This window comes from Rhododendron vialii, chromosome 6a (genome assembly GCF_030253575.1).
Source record: "Rhododendron vialii isolate Sample 1 chromosome 6a, ASM3025357v1".
Classification (NCBI taxonomy): Eukaryota; Viridiplantae; Streptophyta; class Magnoliopsida; order Ericales; family Ericaceae; genus Rhododendron; species Rhododendron vialii.
The window spans coordinates 28,318,367-28,336,548 of record NC_080562.1 but is presented as its reverse complement, the minus strand read 5'-3'; the positions used below and the strand labels follow the sequence as shown (position 1 = coordinate 28,336,548).

The window sequence follows — 18,182 nt, the reverse complement described above, 5'->3', positions numbered from 1 at the left end:
CAAGTCTAAGAATCTGTGTTTTGATTATCTAGTAAGTTGTGTTTTTGCTTTAATAGTGGTCTAGGTATTTGAAAGGCCTGTCTAGGAAATCGTCTAATCTTCATTGAGTCTTGAAGAGTCATCTTTTGTAATGCCTGTTTATATGTGTTCTAATGAATGAAAAAAGTAGAGTTTGGAGTTTGAGTTTATGAAAATATTTGGAAGTTTTTCTTACTTGGAGTTTGGAGTTTGAGTTTATTAAAATATTTACAATCAAGTATGTGACTTGGTCGCGTGAGTGTCTTCCGCAATTAGTAGCGTTGAGCGGCATGCGATCACGTGATGTACTGACAAATTGAATGGACATTAAGGATGTTGCTACTCAGTTGCATGTGATCAGAAGCAGATTGCTTCAAACTGGAGCTCATAGAGGCCGAGGTACTATAATTGTTGGGTGATCATGAGCAGGTACTCGAGAAAAAAAACATGTTTTTAGCTCTAGTACCACGAAATTTCTTCAGAAGCCCACAAACTTTTTTTTTTGCTTTATGGCTTCTGACAAAACATAACTCAGCTCTCCACGTCATGAGGTTTTGAAGCAAATGGAGTTATTGAGGTTTCAATTATCTTTGAAATGGAAGAAAAAGTATATTTTCAGCAAATGTTAACTTCCAGCCATACATGAAAGGAATCCATATTTGATGGTATTTTCTTTACTTTTTCGCCTTTGCCCTGCATTACGGATCCTTTATTTGGTATCGTAGCAGCAAAACTAATTTTCAAGCTGATGTAGTTTCTGGCATCTGTCTTTTCATTTCTTTACTCTTCTTTTTTGTGATCTAAGGAATGCCGTCTTCATGTGAATCCAGTGCCTAGTCTTTCTCTAAGGTGGTTTATGGAACAAAGGGGGACATATAGGAAAAGCTCTGACAACTAAATGTATAGCAAAACAGTATGAAAATAACAGGAAATTTTAAAGCAATTGCCAAAGCCTGTATCAAGGTCAAAGGTCTAGATTGCTGATCAGAAAAAGAAAAAAAAAAGTCAAAGGTCTAGATTCGGATGTCCTTCTGGATCGGAAAGCACGTTCAGAATTAGAAGGGCCAAGTGGTATTTGAGTAACCCAAATGGTTTGATTGACATGAAGAAAGGCGATCGAGAAATAAAACATGCCAGTGAAGTTGGCTTTTTGTTTTCCCGCATTCGATATAGAAGCTGCCATGAAAACTTTCCTTGAAGCAGGTCATGCACATTTTGGCAGAAATGGAATATATAGCTCAAATTTTCAAAGGATCCTGTTAATTAGATTCTTATTTTGGTCATCTTTTGTAATATTTGTACGGGATTGAGAATGAGACAATGAGAAAGAAGTTTATTGCAATTAAATGCGACGAGGCTAAAAGTAAAAACGAACTCGATGACCTCTTGGAAAAGATGACTATAGCTGAAGTCAAAATTTGCACACGGAGGAAACAATTTGATAAGATGGCAGACAAAAGTAAAAGGATTCCTCAGAATTCTAGTTCTAGTTCTGATAGTTGCAAGTCAAGAATCACTTGTATGATGAAAGTTTCAGTTTGGAACACTTTGAGGTCAAAGGAAACCTCAGAATTTCATCTGCAGTAGCATCTTCATCCGTAATTCTAATTAGGACTTGAAAAGCTGATTTCCAGGCTCTTCAGCTCCTGGATTAGAGAAGCATTAAGTGGAACTTACAACAAGTAAATTCAAATGGATCCTCTTATTCTTGTTCTCTTCGTGAACAATTCGCCAAAATCCATGATCCAAATGCAGCCACCGGATAAGGGAATAAGTCTAACTTCCAACAAATAAATTCCAAATGGGGCGGTACAATGGGAAACGGTTTGGGGTCGCTCTGAGGGGAGGAGAAAATTGCTATTTACTTGACTATGGAGGTCTTGTGATCAGTTGTGGCCACCTTTCTCCAACGAGGGAACCAACATGATGAGCCCAAGTCGTTTGGTGTGACTGCAATTCAAACTTCCCAAATGCTTTTTTTTTTTTGGTTTTGATCCTACTAATGGCTCATTCCAGAAGCAACAACCCTGCTTGAACTTCAACCAAAGTTGCTGATGACACTGTACATAGAGCAACTTCATGCACGTACAGCTCCATCCACACTCCGGCTTTGGACCCAAGCAGCTGCTCCCTTGCATGTTTCTGCGTTCCAAGCGCTATCTATCACAAAAGAAAAATGAGATCCCCAACTTCAACCTCCACTCCATTATAGGTCTTGTAACAATTTCAGGATTAATGAAATTTTTTTGCCGTTTAAAAAAAAGAAAGAAATATATTTGATAGTTCGCTTACTATTGTCTCTTTGTTTCACTTATCCTATTTTTCTGTTGGTTATTAGAAAGCAATGCCAACTATACAAGGACATGCGTATTCAATTTGACTTTACCTGATGCTGCACACCGAAGAAGAAGGTTCAAAGGAAAAGACATGTAATTGAGACATAGCCAGATAATGAAGTGGAAAACCTCCAACTTGAACTTATAAATCATTGTGATCGGTTGTGACGCCTCCGTGCTTCATAATCTCTTTATTCATTGTAATTGTTTCTATTAGCTTGATTAATAATTTCCTTTTGCTGGTATAGGTCTTGAGCTTAAGGTTGTTAGGATTTGCTTCGGGGCGGCTTGCCGGAGGTGGGATCAACTTTGCCATTCACTTTTGCAGTTTGTTGACATTGGGATAGAGCTGGATGACTCCATATGAATGTTGTCTGCTGCAAGGCCAGCTCTCTACATTTGGAGGCCCTAGTCCATCTTACATTTGCCGGAAAAAATCAATTAAGAAAGAAAATATAAATATATGCATCATATACTTCTTCTTTTTTTTTTTGTTTATTTTAGCTAGTTTGGTCTCGTAAAAATGTGATTAAACGAAGCATAACGAAAAACATTAAGAAAATATGAATACTAGTTTTTTTTTTTTGAAAAGTTTTAACGTATAAATTGTTTCTGTATCAGAACAATATGAGTCATATGACATTGACTTGTTTGTGAGGAAGAATTTTTTTTTCCCAACCATAAAGCATCAAATAAAAACTAATTGGCGTTGCACAAAAAACCAAAATGAAGTGAAGCAAGTTTCGAACTTACATCCACTTACTAGGAGGCCCAAATTTTTTCCCTTGGTACAAAGATGGAGAGCTTGTAATACTTTGGGCCTTTTTTATATATTACTTTAAAATTGAGGATCCTATTTTAGGCCAGAAACATGGAATTTCTAAGCGGCAGCCTCTTAACTCTTAAGCCCTGCCCTAGCTAGGGCCTGGCCTAGTTTTCAGGAGAGGAAATAGAGCTATCAACCCCGGCCCACTAAATAGGTTATGATGTTGAGAAAATGCCAGGTCGGTCCTAGTTTTCAATTTCATAGCCTCTCGGATCCTTTCCAAATAAAGTTAGTAGCCCAGCCCGTTCCAGAACACCTTCTTAAAAAATAAGTACTTATTTCACATTTTCAAACTCAAAAATAATGTAAACGAAAAATAAATTTTCAATTTTTTTTGCATCGTATTAAAGATCTCATTGAGATCTCTTAAACAAGATCATATATTGCATATTTTTAGATTTCAATAAACCCATTATTTTTTAGCTTGAAATTGTCTTCTTTAAAAATAAGTACTTATTTGGCTTTTTGGAACGGGGCCTAAGTCCCTTAAAAAAAAAAACACGCGCTTAGCTTTTCCCATTCTCGTCTGTGTCTCTCTCTTCTCCCCATGTGCATGTTCATACATGGGAAACAGACGGTCAAACTCAATACACTGGTCTCTCTCTCTCTCTCTCTCTCTCTCTCTCTCTCTCTCTCTCTCTCTCTCTCTCTCTCTCTCTCTCTCTCTGCTAGCCGTGCATTGTTACATGCACCCTCTCTCCTTTTTAACTCCTGCCATTATTCTCTCTCTCTCCACTTTCTGTTTCCATTTTTTATTTCAATTTTTAAAATGTCATACCTTTTATTATATATGACTACCTTTTATTATATATGACCGTTTTGCGTAAAATTTATATATATACTAGTGTAATTCCGCATGTTTTGCACGGTGTTGTGTGCTCATTGGTGTAATTGTTCATGTATGTAAGATAATTCAAATTAAGATTTAGTTATGGAAATAATGAAGTCGTAAAAGTAAGTAATTCAATTGCCAAGCAAAAAAAAGAGAGAGTAAGTAATTGAATGAAGGGAGCCTTAATTATTCGTCCTCCAAACCTAAGAGACTTATGATTCCGTCCTTCCATTCTTAGCTATTTATGATTTCGTCCTCCTACTAGTTTTAATACCGTTTTTGCCCTTTTATTGTTGTTTTCTCTATTATATATATTATATATATAGACGAGAATCTGGGGACGAAATCATAAACCCATTCGTCCTCTCGACAATTCCGATTCCTTCGGCAAGCAATTCTGCAAAATCCTAGCGTCCTCATCCCGAGATTCTCGTTGTTGATATCAATCGCCCATATCCATCGTAAACGGGAACAATCCATTCGATTTTGGAGCTCAAAATTTTTGAAAAACCCTAGTCGGTATAAATCCAAACCAGTTGGAGAACCCAATCCCGTACGTCGTCCAATTTTTGGAATACCGGCGCCGACCAACGGCGAAGGCATTCCCCCATCCTTTCCGAATGGGGTTTTTACCGGAAAACTTCGCAACGCCAAAAATCAATCAAGTCGTACGTGGTTGAAGAATCCGGCGAAGAAGAAGGTGACGAAACCGACATGGCCAGATTTCGTAAGTCTATCCCTTAAACCCCTTTTTGTTCTTCTGTTGTTTTGATTGGATTTGCCAATTGGAGCTAGGTTACGCTTACAAAACTGATTTGTGAATGCCTATTGTGCTAAATTTGCTACTGTGTGTCACAATAAGTCATGAATCAGTGGGGTAATTGACTGGGTTCAGTGAGATTAAACCTGATATTCATCAATTCATGATTTCGTTTTCATAATTTTATGATTTCGTCATGAAGTATATATGTGATGTTTTCCTAAAAAAATCGATTCCTTTAGTGTGCGTGTTACATTCCATGATTTCAATGTTATATTGTTTATGTCAGGTCTTTTTACGCTAGATTCGAATCTAGATTAGGAACAGTAATGTAATGTTGTAATCGTCATGGTAATGTTACCACGTAATGCCGTGGTAATTTAACCATTTATGCATGTAAAGGTTTGAGAATGACATTTTTTGTTATGGTAATTTAGCCATGTTCCGTGAAACAAGATACATGAAAAGAAATGACTTTTTGTTGTCTGGTTGGCCAACTTGAACAATGAAGAAAACAACGATGTGGTCAACTTATCATTAAAGAAATGACTTTTTGTTATGGTTGGCCAGAAGAATCGATTCTGAATGCTATATTGTTTATGTCATGTTTTTTTACCTCGGTTCAAAGCTAGATTAGGAATGGTAATGTAACGTTGCAATCGTCATGGTAACATCATGGTAATTTAACCATGTAACAATGTAATGGTTTGATTATGTCATGTTATGTCTGATTTTGATGGTAATTTAGCCATGTTTCGTGAAACCAGAGCAATGGGAAATATAACTTTTTGTTATCTGATTTGCCAACTTATCAATGAAGAAGTCAAACAAATATGTAGTAAACTTATCATGTGAAATTCACCAATGACATTTTGGATGATATATAAACCTTTTTGCTTGAAATAAATTGCACAACCATGATTCATTGTCAACTCATGCTAGCAGGTCGTAATTTTGCCATTTTATGTATTGGCCAAGACCAGTCTACTTGAAAATTGGCCAATAAAAATTAATTGTTAGTATTTCATAAAACATGGTCACTTTATCAAGCACACTATTAACATGGTCAATGTATCATATCTGGTTGGCAACTTAATCAATTATTGCATAAAAATTGTAAAAAACTTTTTTGGGTACAAAATAATCCATGTTGCATGACATAAGTTTGTCCACAACCAGTTATGAGTGTAAAAATTCAATGTTTCATACATTATCCAATCTTGTGTGGTCAAGAAACCTTTATGAACAGTCATGTGATGCAAATTGCTGGTCAATTGATCATTTTATATTGGCCAATATTTAATGGTATATATTTCATAAGACATGGTTACTTTATCATATCTTGTTGGCCAACTTGAACAATTCTTGCAAAGTGTTGTCAACTGGCCATGGAAAATTTGCCAATACCATTTGTGATGGTAAATTACCCATGTTTCATAAATTATCCAGTCTCGAGTGGTCATGAAACAGTCATGAAATTTTCCATGCTTTTTTTGATATACTAGTTGAGTTGTTTTTGGGTGGTGTAGTGTTTGAGTTGTTTCTGGGTTTTGGTATGTTTTTTAGGTCCTTAGGGTTCCTGCTTTGGTATAGTGGTTTTTTGGGTTGGGTTCTAGGTGTTACACTAGTTTTTGGGAGGTCTATCTTGGGGTTTGGTCAATTTCTTGGGTTGAGCTTCTCTTATTTTCTGTTCATTTCTCTCCATAGCAGAATGAGTACTTTATCATTTACTTGTTGCTACTGCAATTTTTTGAAACAAGTTGCTGAAGGTGTATTCTTCTTCTGTTGTTATCTGCTGCTGATGTTGGAGGGGTTGTGGTACTGTCATTGCCGTAGATCTATGGGCTTTTGGCTGGCTTTACTATCATCTAAAGATTGCCTTGCACTCATTTGGCTGGGGTGTTACTATGCGTCTGATTTGGGGAGTATCTTGGAATCTGTTGATCGTGTAAGTTGCTTCTAGTGTTCTCTTTTGCCGACTTTGAAACCTAATGCTATGGTACTGTGGTGCATCATCGGAACTCGTGGGTGTTCAATATGTACTGCAAAATTGTTGTTACTGTGATGATTCAGAAAGAGCAAATGGTGAAGCATTATGCTTCTTATTCTGTTTGTAAGTTATAATTAGCACTCCAGGTGTTTTTTAGTTTGTAACTTGTTTGTGTTGATTTCTTGTCCATCAGTGGCATGTATTGATCACGTTAAATCAATGAGATTTGTTTATTTGAATGATTGAAAGTTTGAAAATCCTCATATTATATCTCACTTAATTGCACATGCTTTCATATTCATACGAATCCCCTAAATTTAGGAAACAGTAAATATATATATATCTCTCTCTCTCTCTCTCTCTCTCTCTCTCTCTCTCTCTCTCTCTCTCTCATAATAAATGTATATCATAGTGAAAAGGGTAAGAAAGGTAATTCACACACTAAGAGGATGAAAACATAAGCATGAAAAAAGGGCATGATGAATTCTTACATGACATGGATAAAGAGGATGAATATTTAAATATTCCTTGAATGAAAGTTCATTTTTACCACAAAAAAAAAGAAGAGAAGAAGATAGTATTTTATAAGCAATGAAAAAAGGATTTTTTGTACGGAAAAAATACATAAAGAACAATATTTTGGAGTATCAAAATATTTTAAATTTGTAGACTCAAATAATTAATTAAGGCTATTGTAATTTCATAGATCATGCAAGTAATTTAATTCAACATATGCACTAAAATTGAAGAGAGTCACAAATAGCTCAACCTTATTAAAAAAAGGATTATAAGAACGGTATTTCTGATTCCATAAGGACAAATTAAACATTGCATAAACATAGATTAAAGAAATAGGCATTTGAATTAAAATATAAATTCTTTCTCAAACAATAGCAACAATAATCAAGATAATGTCATGGATTATATTGGATTCTAAAATTGTGTGAATAATAAGGCTTTTTCATCTGTGTATATTGGAAAATAACTGTAAAACCTTGCCGCAAGAGAGCCCTTCTCCAAATATCGTACAAAATTAGAGCTCAATTTACTGAGAGCACACAATAAACTATCATGTTGAAAAAGATAGAATCATAAAAGTAAAACAATTATAAAACCCCAAAAAGAAGAGACTACTCAAAATACTTACAATTTAAAGTTCTAACAAAATCATAGTCTAGGGTTATGAAAACTAAGAGAATCTAACCACGTAGTCATGTCTTTCCTCGTGTATAAGAATCTACGATTGAGAAATTGATGCATCTATCTTCGTTTGAATGATAAAGGGAGAGATCGAGGGGGATCTAGGAGAGAGAGAGAGAGAGAGAGAGAGAGAGAGAGAGAGAGAGAGAGAGAGAGAGAGAGAGAGAGAGTTTCTTTCTTTCTAATGGTTAGATTTATAAAATGTATAAAACTTTTTCTTCTTAACAAAGCAAAGAGGGGCCTAAAATACTCATGAAAAGCCTTTTATTCTTGACTAAGCAAAGTAAGACCTAAAATACCTAAAATACCCCCAAAGCCTTTTCTTCTTGACTAAGCAAAATAGGACCTTAAATACCTAAAATACCTTTGAAAAAGCCTTTTCTTCTTGACTAAGAAAAGTAGGACTTAAAATACTCCCAAAAAGCCTTTTCTTCTTCACTAAGTAAAGGAGGACCCAAAATATCTAAAATACCCTTGAAAAGCCTTTTCTTCTTGACTAAGCAAAGTAGGACCTAAAATAACCTCAAGACAAGACATCCAAAAGAGATTTGAAAGACGAAATCTACAAGGGTAATTTTGTCTTTTAACATGGTAGCTTGGCTTGCCTTAAATTAGGGAAAAGAAATATTTTTGTTTTTACCTATAAAAAACAATATCCCTTAAATAAGGGAAAATAAAGATTTTTTTTAACCCCATTTTCTTCTTGACTAAGCAAAAGGCCTAACATTGAAATGTCTAAAATACCCCCATATCTTAACTCCACCATTGACAAACTATAATAACAAACTAGTAATTTCACGGTGTGGCTTTGCTTGCATCCGACGTTCTTTTAGATCTTCCAAACAAGGCGAAATGATGACCATATCCTTCAACTTAAACTACAAGGGTAATCCTACGAGGGGTAATTTGGTATTTTTACGGCGTGCCTTGGCTTACCATCCTATCTTCTTTTATTACAAGTGTATTGATTTAGAATCTATTTAACAAAGAAGACCAATATTAAATGTGAAATTATGTATACAAAATTTTTTTTGGGTGTAGGCTCCTTTTTATATTTTTTGCATTATAAATTTTAAAATGCTTTTATTTTTTAATTAACAATATTAATTATAAATTTAGACAGAAATAAACACTATTAATGATTAATTTATCCATAAATTAACACTATTACTTCTGAATTTACATTGTTAATTATGAATTCAAACATACATTATCACTGTTAATTATTAATTTATCTTTGATAATTGTGAATCTAGTTAGAAGCTAACATTGTTAATTTTGAATTTGCACGGTCAAATGTTAACGTAACACTATTAATTGTGAATTTCCACTATTAATGATGAATTGAGATAGAAATTATCATTGTTAATTGTAAGTTTACCTATCAATTGTTCATTTAAGACTATTAATTGTTAATTTAGGCACAAATTTATAGTGTTTAACATAATAGCAAAAAATTGGTTGTCTACATCCAAAAAATTATTTTTTCTCTAGATAATTTCATATGCAATATTGGTCTATTTTGATAGATGTCATTGAGTACGTTCTAAAAATATAAATTTTATGAAAATCAAACATGTACAATAAAAGGTAGGAGTATAACATTTTAGAATTTATAATAAAAAATAAAAAAAGAAGATTACACCAAAAAATTTGTTTTATTTTATACATAATTTCATATTCAATATTGAACTTGTTTGATAGATTTCTTCAAGTAGATTTCAAATATCTAAATTTTAAAAAAGATAAATATGTGCGACAAGAGTTATAGTCATTTTATTTAAAATGAGAGAGAGAGAGAGAGAGAGAGAGAGAGAGAGAGAGAGAGAGAGAGAGAGAGAGAGATGCATGAGCAAAATAATGATAATCGGGAAATGAAGAATTATATTATTTTTGAAGTGTCTTTTGGTTTCTAGTCATGAATGTCCTTTAGTTTTTGGTCCAAGTATTTATTATGTGTCTTAACTATCTAGTAAGTTGTGTCTTTGGTTAATAGTGGTCTAGGTATTTATAAGGTTTGTGTTGAAAATGTTGAGTATTTAGTACTCCCTTCGTCCCAAATTGGATGACAATTTTTGAAATTTGTGCCATTTTTTATTGCTTATATCTTTCAATCTATAATGTTTTTCACGAATTTGAAAACTTTGTATAATAGAACTAATCGAGAACTATCAAATAAGATCCATATTGCATATTTTTTGAGATTCATATTGAAAGATATAAGGAATTGAAATTGGCACAGATTTCAAAAATTGTCATCCAATTTGGAACGGAGGGAGTATTAGTCTTGAAGAGTCTCATCTTTAAAATCCCTATATATAGTTGATCTAATGAAATGAGAAGAGAGAGTTTGAGTTTATGAAAATATGTGCAAGTGTTTTCTTGCTTGAAGTGAGTGATTCTTTCGAAATAATCAAGTGTGTGACTTGATCGCGTGAGTGTCTTCCGTGATTAGCAACGTCCAGTGACTTCTGTTGCCCATGAGTGGCTTCCCAAGACTATCCCTTTTCTCTTAGTTGGAACTGACATCAGAAAAGTAGGCGCGTGGCATAGGACTTGGTGGAAGAAATAATTGTGCGCATTTGCGCGCAAGAATCTTGTGGGAGCAAGTCAACCTAGGTTGGACCGGCCCAAAAATTCACAATGATGTTTAAATTTGGTGGTACAAGTGCCATCAAACTGACTTATTTTGCTAAAAAATGGTTATTTTCCAAAATATTTGGATAAAAGTAAAAAAAAAAAAATACTTTTCCAATTCCTCTCATCGAGACGAACCAATAATCTACAAAAATTTGGCGCAAAACTAACAAATGCAAAAAAATTTCAAATAAGAACAAAACAAACTTATTTTCTAATAAGTTTAGAAGAATGAGGCACGCTGTGTTTCGGACTGCAAGGGCATTCCCTTGGTCTTGGTTGGTTGGTTTTTTCTCAATGGAAAATTAACTTATTTTTTCTTGCTAAATGGAAAATTAACTTGCTCATAAAAAAAATCCACATCTTGATGCAATGTGCAAAAAGCCGACAGGATGGGACGGGAGGGGGAAGATTTTCAACCAGAATTTTTTATTTTTTTTATGTCATTCGTTAAACCTAATTTACTCTATCCTATGGGACTTGGGGAAGGGAATGGGAGTGCTTACGGCAATCAAACCCTGCCCATGTGCATTGAAGTTTAAGGGAGGCACCAACACGAACCAGAACTTCGAAAAAGATAATGTTTGCCACCCAAGTGTGTCACGTGACACATACCAAACTCGAGTCTCTGCCCACTCAAACACTATGATTACATAATTAGAAATCTGCTCTCAGTCATGAGTTAGTCCACTCCCCTCCCTTCACTAAAACTCCACCAAATATGAGATTTGATATCCAGGCCATTATTACACGCATGGTCTGAATTGCTAATGGATCGACCATCAAAACACATCAAGCAATCCACGATTTCATGATGCAAATGTGCAAAATGCTAACGGGACGGGACGGGAGGGGGAAGATTTTCAACCACAACTTGGAGGAAGATAATGTTTGCCACCCAAGTGTGTTACGCGACACATACCAAACTCGAGTCTCTATACCCACTCAGAAACTTTGATTACATAATTAGAAATCTGCTTCCGGTTCCAATCATGATCGAGTTGGTCAAGACCTTAGAGGAATTGAACTCCTGACCTCCTTATTTTGTTGATAATTGACAATAATTCTCCACATGGGCTGCTGAGAGCAGCCTGCAGCCTTTGTTGAACCTTTGTTGAACCACATGGGCTGCTGAGAGCAGCCTGCAGCCTTTGTTGAACCACATGGGCTGCTGAGAGCAGCCTTTGTTGAAAATGGCATGACAGCCATTCTTTGAATGGCCTATAAATTGAAGGCCTTTGGTTTTCTGCAAGGGTATCTCTCTTGAGTGAGAGACCAGAGAATGGAAAAATCAGAGAGAGTTTGAGAGCTGCATATGTATGCATTTGTATCAGTCTGTGAGTGAGTGTGAGTTAGAGTGATTTGTAATCCTCCTCCTCCTAAATATAATTCAGCTGCCCCCCCGTGGACATACCCGATTTTGGGGAACCACGTAAATCCGTTGTCTCTGTGTTCAATTGGGTGTGTGTGTTTCTTTGTGTTTTTTTTGGTTTGATCCTTATTTCCGCAACAAATGGTATCAGAGCACTAGGGAACCAAAACTTGCGAAACCACCGCCATTTTTTGTTCTCTGTCCGAAATTGCAGGTTTTCGAAACTGGTTGAAAACTTGATCTGATCTGTTCATCCCGTTCGTATCGTCGATACGAAGAGATTGGTGTAAAACCCATCTCAATCGGAGCAGTAACTACCTCCCACGCGCCGTTCAATCGTGGAGCGTGTAAGGCTAGTTAGCGTGTGTTCACGCTTTGTCCAAAGGTTAAAGAAGAAGCTGAATCTGCTTCCTGTACCTGCTTGATGGTTCATTAGAAGACGTTTGACCGGTCAATTTACTCTTCGACGTTTTTTGACCAGCTAGTTTTGATCAGTCCAGTCAGCCGCACCTAGTCAGCCGACTACGTTTTGTTTTCGCGATTCCAGAGCCATTCTTATTCCGATTTCAGCGTGTGAGTAGTTAATTTTTGACTATCTCGACGTCCCAGATCCAACCGTACACTTTGTTTTGCGTGATTCCTCTCCAAAAGTTGCTGCTATAGTTCAACGCAGCCTATAAACGCTATTAGCGTTTCTGAGCGACGGTTCTTTTTCGGGGATTTTTCCTAAGGAGTCCCGATGGCCGAAGCATCTGAAAAAGTTGTCACCGAGCCCTCTATAGGCTCTATGCGGAGGACAACGGTGTCCAATGCCAAGTTCGAGGTGGAGAAATTCGATGGCACCAATAACTTTGGCATGTGGCAGTGCGAGGTGAAGGATGTATTGATCCAACAAGAGTTGGATATTGCATTGGAGGATAAGCCCAATGATATGGTGGAGAAAGACTGGGATAGATTGAATCGCCAAGCTTGCGGCACAATCCGTTTGTGTCTTGCAAAAGATCAGAAGTATTCTGTTATGAAGGAGACGAGGGCTAAAGAATTATGGAAAAAGCTCGAGGATAAGTTCATGACCAAAAGCGTAGAGAACCGCCTCTACCTGAAGAAGAAGCTCTTCCGTTTCCAGCACCGTGCAGGTACCCCGATGATTGAACACTTAAATGAGTTCAATAAGATACTTGCTGATCTACAGAATCTGGATGCCAATATCCTTGACGAGGATAAGGCACTGCTGCTGCTGAATTCTCTTCCTGATGAGTATGATCACCTGATCACTACTCTGTTGTATGGTAAAGAAGAGATTAAGTTTGAAATCGTGTCCAATGCTTTGATCAATAATGAGTATCGCAGGAAAGACAAGGAGACTCACAGGGACACGACAACTGAAGCTCTGATTGTGAGAGGCAACTCTCGGCCCCAATCGAGAGGAGCCCCTCAATTCCGCATTCCAAAAGATGTATGTGCGTATTGTCGTCAGAAAGGGCATTGGAAGGCAGATTGTCCAACACTAAAGAAAGTGAAGGACACAGAGGATTCCAACGCCAACATTATTTTTATGGAGGATGAAGATGTTGCTCTTGTCAGTTCATCATTAGCTATCCATCCTGATAACTGGATATTTGATTCTGGTTGTACCTATCATATGTGTCCCAACAAGGACTTGTTCTCCAGCTTCAAGGAGTTGGATGGAGATTCAGTTATTATGGGCAATGGCCATGCCTGTAAGACTATGGGGATAGGTAAAATCAGCTTGTTTTTGTATGATGAATCTGTATTTGTTTTGTCTGATGTTCGGTATGTCCCGAACCTGAAGCAAAATCTCATCTCTTTGGGAGCTTTAGAGTCCACAGGTTTAGTGATTTCTGTGCAAGGTGGAGCTCTCGAGATTAGTTCAAAGAATCTGGTTGTGATGAGAGGCATCCGACGCAACAACCTATACTTCCTTGAAGGGAGTAAAGCTGAAGGTGGAGCTGCCACCGTTATTGGGGAATTTGATTTTGAATCTACTGCAGATCTGTCCGCTGAAGTTATTGGGAGTGAGTTTGATGGTGGTTCAAGCTCAGTCCACCTGATTCAATGTTAAGCACCTTCGGGGTGCATGCGCCTCTGGGGCGCCTGGCTCAATCGAGGTTGAGCATTTGGCTTGATGTGGGTCAAGCATCTGAATTTGTATATGAATCTGTTGCCGGGACTTTTGAGTTGTCGCGCGACTTGTCCGAATCTGTTCTGAAGTTTACTCGAAGACTTCGAAAATCTGGCTCTTCTGTTGGTTTGTTCCGGTATTCTGAATTTGTTAAGAGCATTTGTTATCTGCAGTCAGTCTGTTTGTTTGTTCTGTTTTGAGAGCACTGTTGTTTGCTTCTATAGTTTGCTCTCTTGTCTCTCTTTGTTTGTTCGAGTTTGTAGAGAGTCTGTTTGTTCTGTTTTTGGATTGTGTTTGGGGCAGCATCGGACTTTTGGAGAATTGTCGTCAAGGTGGAGATTGTTGATAATTGACAATAATTCTCCACATGGGCTGCTGAGAGCAGCCTGCAGCCTTTGTTGAACCTTTGTTGAACCACATGGGCTGCTGAGAGCAGCCTGCAGCCTTTGTTGAACCACATGGGCTGCTGAGAGCAGCCTTTGTTGAAAATGGCATGACAGCCATTCTTTGAATGGCCTATAAATTGAAGGCCTTTGGTTTTCTGCAAGGGTATCTCTCTTGAGTGAGAGACCAGAGAATGGAAAAATCAGAGAGAGTTTGAGAGCTGCATATGTATGCATTTGTATCAGTCTGTGAGTGAGTGTGAGTTAGAGTGATTTGTAATCCTCCTCCTCCTAAATATAATTCAGCTGCCCCCCCGTGGACGTACCCGATTTTGGGGAACCACGTAAATCCGTTGTCTCTGTGTTCAATTGGGTGTGTGTGTTTCTTTGTGTTTTTTTTGGTTTGATCCTTATTTCCGCAACATATTTTTAGCACCAAGTCCTCCTAGTGTTACTCTCAACCGTAAGTCCGTAACCAATTCTTCTTATGTCAATTATTATGGTCTACCCCTCCTTCTAGTGTTACCCTCAATCGTAACCATATAATTCCTCCTACATACCGCATCGCATGATCTGCCATAAGCATCTACAGACCACATTCTAATTAAGTCCAATTGGGAATTGGGAAGAACCATTTGAATGCACTCTTACAACACAGATTGGCAAGAACTATTGAAATTTCAAACAAAAAGAAAGACAAAATAGAAACAAAAACAGAAAGTCTAGTACGCACCATCCATGGGCAACGATTCGGGCATCTCGTCTTCTCAAAGTCAGCACTTTCGTGCATGAAGAGGGGTAAAATTGCTACTACATTCAATTATGTCATTGATGAGAATAAATACCACACGATTGAGTAAGAGAAACAATCAGAAATGGCTTGTGATCGAGGCTGTGTAATCCATTATTGAGCTTGGAAACTGTGGGGTAAATATAATCAGAAACTGTGTAAACAAGTCTACCAAGGTCAAGCAAATATCAGCTTGACAAGAACACCAACACTCTATTAAAGCATGCACGGTTATCAGCAAGCAGCGCATACAACATTAACATTCCCAATCACCGCGTTAGCATGGCAGTGTTAAAGCCATTCTTCCTTTTCACGCATGTCGTTTCCCTGTTGTGCTTGCAATCTGGCTCTCCTTTTGTAGCTGGGTTTATGCAAGGCGGGAACCAGACTGACCGTCTAGCCTTGCTAGCATTCAAAGCAGCCATAACTAGTGATCCCTTTGGAGCTCTGAACTCGTGGAATGAATCCATACACTTTTGTCAATGGGTTGGTGTAAAATGTGGCCGTCGACACCAGAGGGTCACTGTGTTGGAGATTGATCATCAAAAACTATTGGGGTCTATTTCGCCCCACATCGGAAATCTGAGCTTTCTCAGGAATCTGTGGCTTCGCAACAACAGCTTGAGTGGTGAAATCCCCCTAGAACTCGGCCACTTGTGAAGACTGCAAAAAATATCGCTGGTTAATAATTCAATTTCTGGTGGAATTCCTACCAATATATCTAGTTGCGCCAACCTTGTTGGCCTTTCATTAAATGGTAATATGCTGACGGGCAAAATTCCTGCAGAGCTTGGTTCTTTGACTAAGCTCGAGTCGCTGTCTTTTGGAAGAAACAATCTAACAGGAGGTTTGCCTTCTACTCTTGGGAATCTATCATCTCTTGTAAATTTTTATGCAAATTACAATAGCATTGGCGGGACTATACCAGATACTTTCGGTCAATGGGAAAAATTAGAAGTCCTTGCACTGGTGATGAACAAGTTGGTCGGTACCATTCCTTTATCCATCTATAACCTCTCTTCTATCACAATCTTTGAACTTCCATATAATCAAATCGAAGGCAGCCTTCCATCTGATCTAGGAATCACTCTTCCTAATCTCCAATTCCTAGTTCTTGGTGGTAACTTGTTTACTGGTTCCATTCCGGTAACAGTATCCAATGCTACCAAACTAAGTAACCTTGTCTTGGCAGAAAATGGATTTACAGGAAAAGTCCCTTCTTTGGAAAAGCTGCGTGATCTTGAGAAAATAACATGTCACGATAATCTTCTAGGAACAGGGGAAGCGGATGACTTGAGTTTTTTCGACACTTTGACCAATGCCACTAGATTGGCCCGAGTGTCTCTAGCCGACAACAACTTTGGAGGTGAGTTGCCTGAATCAATCTTCAATTGCTCCACTGAATTTGCATTTTTGAGCTTGGATTTGAATAAATTAGTTGGGAGCATCCCATCCGGCATAGGGAATCTAATCAATTTGCAGGTTCTTTCCATGTCCCTCAACCATTTAAGTGGCAACATTCCTTCTGATATCGGGAAGCTTCAAAAGCTGCAGATTTTGAGATTCTTTGATAATAATATCCATGGGGAGATCCCAACATCTTTTGCAAATTTAACTTTGTTACTTTATCTCGATGCATCTGGAAATAATCTTCGGGGCAACATCCCTTCACATGTCGGAAAATACCATTTTTTGGTGTCACTATGTCTTCATCATAACTATCTTAGTGGCATCATTCCCAAAGAAAGTGCTAATCTCACGTCATTGTTTGAACTAAACCTTGCACATAATAATTTGAGTGGTTCCCTTCTGTTGGAAATTGGACTTCTGCAAAATCTAGAAATACTAGATGTTTCTCAAAATAGGTTGGTCGGAAGTATTCCAAGTTCTATTGGTAGTTGTGTGAAGTTGACGTCATTAAACATGGAGGCGAACAAATTATGGGGCACCATTCCTTCAACTTTAGCTAATTTGAGAGGTCTGGAGGAGTTAGATCTTTCTTACAACAACCTCTCAGGAAAAATCCCAGACTACTTGGAAGGCTTTGTCTTTCTAACGAAACTAAACCTATCATTTAATGATTTTGAGGGTGTCGTACCAGAAAGTGGTGTATTTAAGAATGTAACAGCCTTTTCTGTTGAAGGAAACAAGAAGCTCTGTGGGGGAATACCTGAATTGCAGCTGCACAGTTGCAACTCCAAAGGGTCCAGAAACAAAGGATTTTCTCTAACCATGAAATTAATTACTTCTATGTCTTTCGGGTTTCTCGGACTGCTTTTGTTCTTGTGTTTCCTATATCTATGTTGGTGTAGAAAGACGATAAATGTACCGTCTGTCAAGTTATTAGGAAATCCATTTTACCAATTGTCCTACCAAGCTCTGCTTAAAGCTACTGATGGCTTTTCTCCAGCAAATTTGATTGGTGTCGGTAGTTTTGGTTCAGTATACAAAGGAATTCTTGACGAGGGTCAAAAAGTTGTTGCAGTTAAAGTACTAAACCTTCAATTCCGTGGTGCTTCCAAAAGTTTCCTTGCTGAGTGTAAGGCCCATAGTTTTAAATATCGGCCGATACGTACCGTATCGGCCGATACGTACCGGAATTTTCGGCTTCCGATACGGATATTGGCCGATATATCGGTGAGATTGAAATTCACAGGCGTATCGGCCGGTTCCCGATACGTATCGGTCCGTAACCGATATTTGGACCGATACGGCCGATACGGCCGATACGTATCGGTGCTGAAAAAAAAAAAAAAAAGCAAAAAACAAAAAACTCCTTCCACACAGCTTTTTTCACAGCTTTTTTCACAGCTTTTTTGCAAAAATTTTGGATCTTGTCTTGGAAAATAAGTAAATGTGATAATTAAGCCAATGTTTGGGGTAAAAGTATATTTT

General features: G+C 37.5%; 1 protein-coding gene across 1 annotated transcript; it reads left to right on the top strand.

The window, feature by feature from the left end:
- The first annotated feature begins 16,049 nt into the window (after positions 1 to 16,049).
- LOC131328590 (receptor kinase-like protein Xa21) lies at positions 16,050 to 18,030 on the top strand. Its single transcript, XM_058361517.1, has 2 exons — positions 16,050 to 17,777; positions 17,944 to 18,030. The coding sequence occupies exons 1-2, from the start codon at positions 16,050 to 16,052 to the stop codon at positions 18,028 to 18,030; spliced, it is 1,815 nt and encodes a 604-aa protein (XP_058217500.1).
- Positions 18,031 to 18,182: the final 152 nt, after the last annotated feature.

Bases quoted from the DNA above. Each gene is read 5' to 3' on its own strand.
- LOC131328590 (XM_058361517.1), top strand. From the start codon at position 16,050: ATGCTGACGGGCAAAATTCCTGCAGAGCTTGGTTCTTTGACTAAGCTC. The intron at 17,778-17,943 runs GTACTAAACCTT...TGAAATTCACAG, and splicing joins AAAAAGTTGTTGCAGTTAAA to GCGTATCGGCCGGTTCCCGA.